Source organism: Nanorana parkeri, unplaced genomic scaffold, assembly GCF_000935625.1.
Source record: "Nanorana parkeri isolate BGI_ZX_2015 unplaced genomic scaffold, ASM93562v1 scaffold219, whole genome shotgun sequence".
Classification (NCBI taxonomy): Eukaryota; Metazoa; Chordata; class Amphibia; order Anura; family Dicroglossidae; genus Nanorana; species Nanorana parkeri.
This window is the reverse complement of record NW_017306487.1, coordinates 912,658-915,619: the sequence shown is the minus strand read 5'-3', so window position 1 is coordinate 915,619 and position 2,962 is coordinate 912,658. Positions and strand designations below refer to the sequence as shown.

The 2,962-nt window shown below is 41.1% G+C and overlaps 1 protein-coding gene across 2 annotated transcripts in view; it reads left to right on the top strand.

The window, feature by feature from the left end:
* Window positions 1–2,115, top strand: part of UBA5 (ubiquitin like modifier activating enzyme 5) — a 19,275-nt gene extending 17,160 nt beyond the window's left edge. The window contains exons 11-12 of one of the 2 annotated variants that reach the window (XM_018555940.1): window positions 759–865; window positions 1,932–2,115. In XM_018555940.1, the coding sequence (XP_018411442.1) occupies window positions 759–865; window positions 1,932–2,009 (185 nt within the window). In that variant the 3' untranslated portion in view covers window positions 2,010–2,115. The remainder of the gene's footprint in view (window positions 1–758; window positions 866–1,931) is intronic. The other variant, XM_018555939.1, reaches the window with a different exon arrangement.
* Window positions 2,116–2,962: the final 847 nt, after the last annotated feature.

The window sequence follows — 2,962 nt, the reverse complement described above, 5'->3', positions numbered from 1 at the left end:
CCCCCCACCCCTTCCTTCTATGGCTACACTTACTCATCTTCCCTTTCCTCCTACTCCTCTACATATAGGATTTGCTTGCACCATATCCATTAAGCTGCATTTTTCTGCACACCTTTGCACATGTATAGTGTATACAGTGAACAATTGTTTTGTATGAGCCCTGTTCACACCACAACATGAAAAATTGCAGACATGCTTCCTTTTTTGCATCACAGTGGACCACTGTGCAGGTCACCACGTCACAGTTCACCATGTAGGAAACTGAATGGAGTGTACACTTTGTGTGGAGGTGGGCAGACAAATACATCTTAATGTACATGGTGTGAACAAGCCCTTAGCCACAGGAATTGAAGAGTGGAAGCCCTGTGTAAACTCCAAGTCTGCCTTATGAATGCATAAAACACATCAAGGTGTTTATACACAAGTTTTTGATGTTTCCTTGGTGCGTGATTTCAGTTTTGTAAACTCCAAGTGATGAGCTTCCTCAGGGCTGAGGACTCTCTTGGTACCCCCATGTAACAGTGCAGGACAACACACCAAGTACCAGCACTGTCACATGGGAGAAAAGGGAGTAAGTCACGGTTCCCCTTACCTGGAAGTACCAAATATTCCTCTTGAGCAAGATAGCGAAGGGAAGGCATGTGTATTCAGAGACCTTTCATTTAGAAATCTAAGATTCTACCATTACTGCCAGTGATCTCGCCCAAACAATCATTTATCTGGCCTGATTTCTAATTCAATGATGTTCTGACTTCTAGGAATTGAGCTAGTGTCTGAGCAATCTGAGGAAGAGTTGAAGGAGGCTACTGGACCTGTCCCTGATTTGCCAGAGGGAATCACTGTGGCATACACAATTCCTGTTACGGTATGACATGTATTGACATCACTTTGTAAATACATTTAGAATATACAGACAGTGGGAACACTAAATGGCATTCTTTAGCTAGATTTAAAGTGAAAACATGTTGAACTGACAAATGCAAAACATCTAGACATTTAAATTCTGAATTCTATGTGAAGACAACTGGCCACGACTAGGCTTGTTAGAGAATCTGAATATTCAGACTCAGGTCATTATAATTGTAATGCTGTGCTTTATAAAAGCTTTATATTTGCTACCTTATTTACTTTTAACAAAGTCTGATTTTTTTAGCATGAAATTCAGAGGATACTTGGAGTCTGACAGTCTTGTTAGGCGATGCTCCAGTTTCAGACAGCCGCAGAACAAGTGCAGATGTAGGCAGTTGCGTACTTTCACAAAACACACACAAAACATGTGCAATCACAAAAATAGTGCAAGCTCTGGTCAAAACATGTGCACATGTTAAAAAGCGAGGCTAAACAGATTTGCACATTAAAACAAAATTATCTAAGAGGCTAAAACTGTCGCAATTACTTTAATAAATTCTCCCCAGTGTATGTTAGTGTAATAGAATTTTCATGTGCTTCTGCCACCTGGGTACAAATGTACCAGTGGATAAATGTCAACTTTTTTGAAATAAGAAGTGCTACTAATGGCCATACCAACACAACCAGTACAGCATTTGTAATGCTGCTGGGAATTGGGCCCTTGGGTTCTCTTATACATTTTAGCGATTTCCTTCAATCAATGTTGCTTTTATTGGTATGGTGTGGGAATGAGGTTGCAAGAATTGTTACACTATAAGCAGGCTGTGCTATGCTCTCTAGTGCCCGAGTGATGGCATCATTTCACACTAAGCCAAAGCATGTTTTCTTATTATTAGGGTCCAGCAAATATTTTGTGTCAGGGCCAGCAGCTGTACTGACGCCTTATTAAATAGAAAACAACAGCATCAGCTAAGGTCCTCAAGTTGAGCCCCCTTATGCATTTTCTCATCATTTTATATACATGGAAATGTACAAAGCATATATGGTCTTATTCATGAATATGTTTGTGATTGTATCTTCAGAAACCCACATCAGGAGTTTCGGTGGAGGACTCAGAGCAGAGTCTGGAGGAGCTCATGGCTCAGATGAAGAACATGTAACTCACCAGTTCATCAAGCAGCAAATGATTCTCCATTCTGCAGAGAACATGCTTCTTATTACTTTGTCATATCATCACATGAGGCCTCACTTATCAGTGTCTGACATAAGAACTGACTGCACTGTCACCTGACATCCATTCAGCCTCACATTTTCAGACCCCAACTGTTATATTCTTGTGCTTGGTTGATATTGGACAACATCTTTTTTGGAGACACTTATAAATGAGGCCTAGTCCAATATTAAAGTAAACCCGTCATGAGAGAAGTAAGGAAGCTGCCACTGCTGGCCTACTTCAAAATTGCTAGACGCCTGGGTGTTGTGTTGAACCTGTTGGCCTCAATTGTTTGAGTCACTGACCCAGAACAAGTGAACAGATAATGAAAGTTAGGAAAAAGTCAAATGGCTTTATATGGCTACAGTACTTGTTCTGTGTCATATTATAGCAAAATGGTCCACAAGACAGCCAGGTAACTAGATTTTTTTAAAGTAGAGGACACCAATGGCAGCCTTCATGGTTTCTATCATGACAGGTTTCCTTTAAGTTGTAGGGGTATATAAAGCATTGTTTCCATCACTGAATCTGGCTCTAGGGTGAATCAACCTTCACATATTTGCATACATATGTGCGTGTGTACTGTGTCAGCGTAGATTGTAAATGTAAAGTTTTGCAATATCTCCTGCCCACTGATACAGTAAGGGCACGTTCACACTATATACGTATGCAACTAATCAACGCCAGTCACCGCAAGGGCACAAAGAACACAATTGTTTTCTGGGTGCCCTGTTCACACAACGCGGGTGTGATGTGCTTTGCTTTTTGCCTGCACTAGAGCGCAGTATACCACTCTGCTGTATGGGGACCTGAATGGAGTGTACACTTTGCACACTCCAAGTAAAGTCAATAAAAAAGACGGCGCATCACACTGCTTGTCCACTCAACCTGTCAGAACAT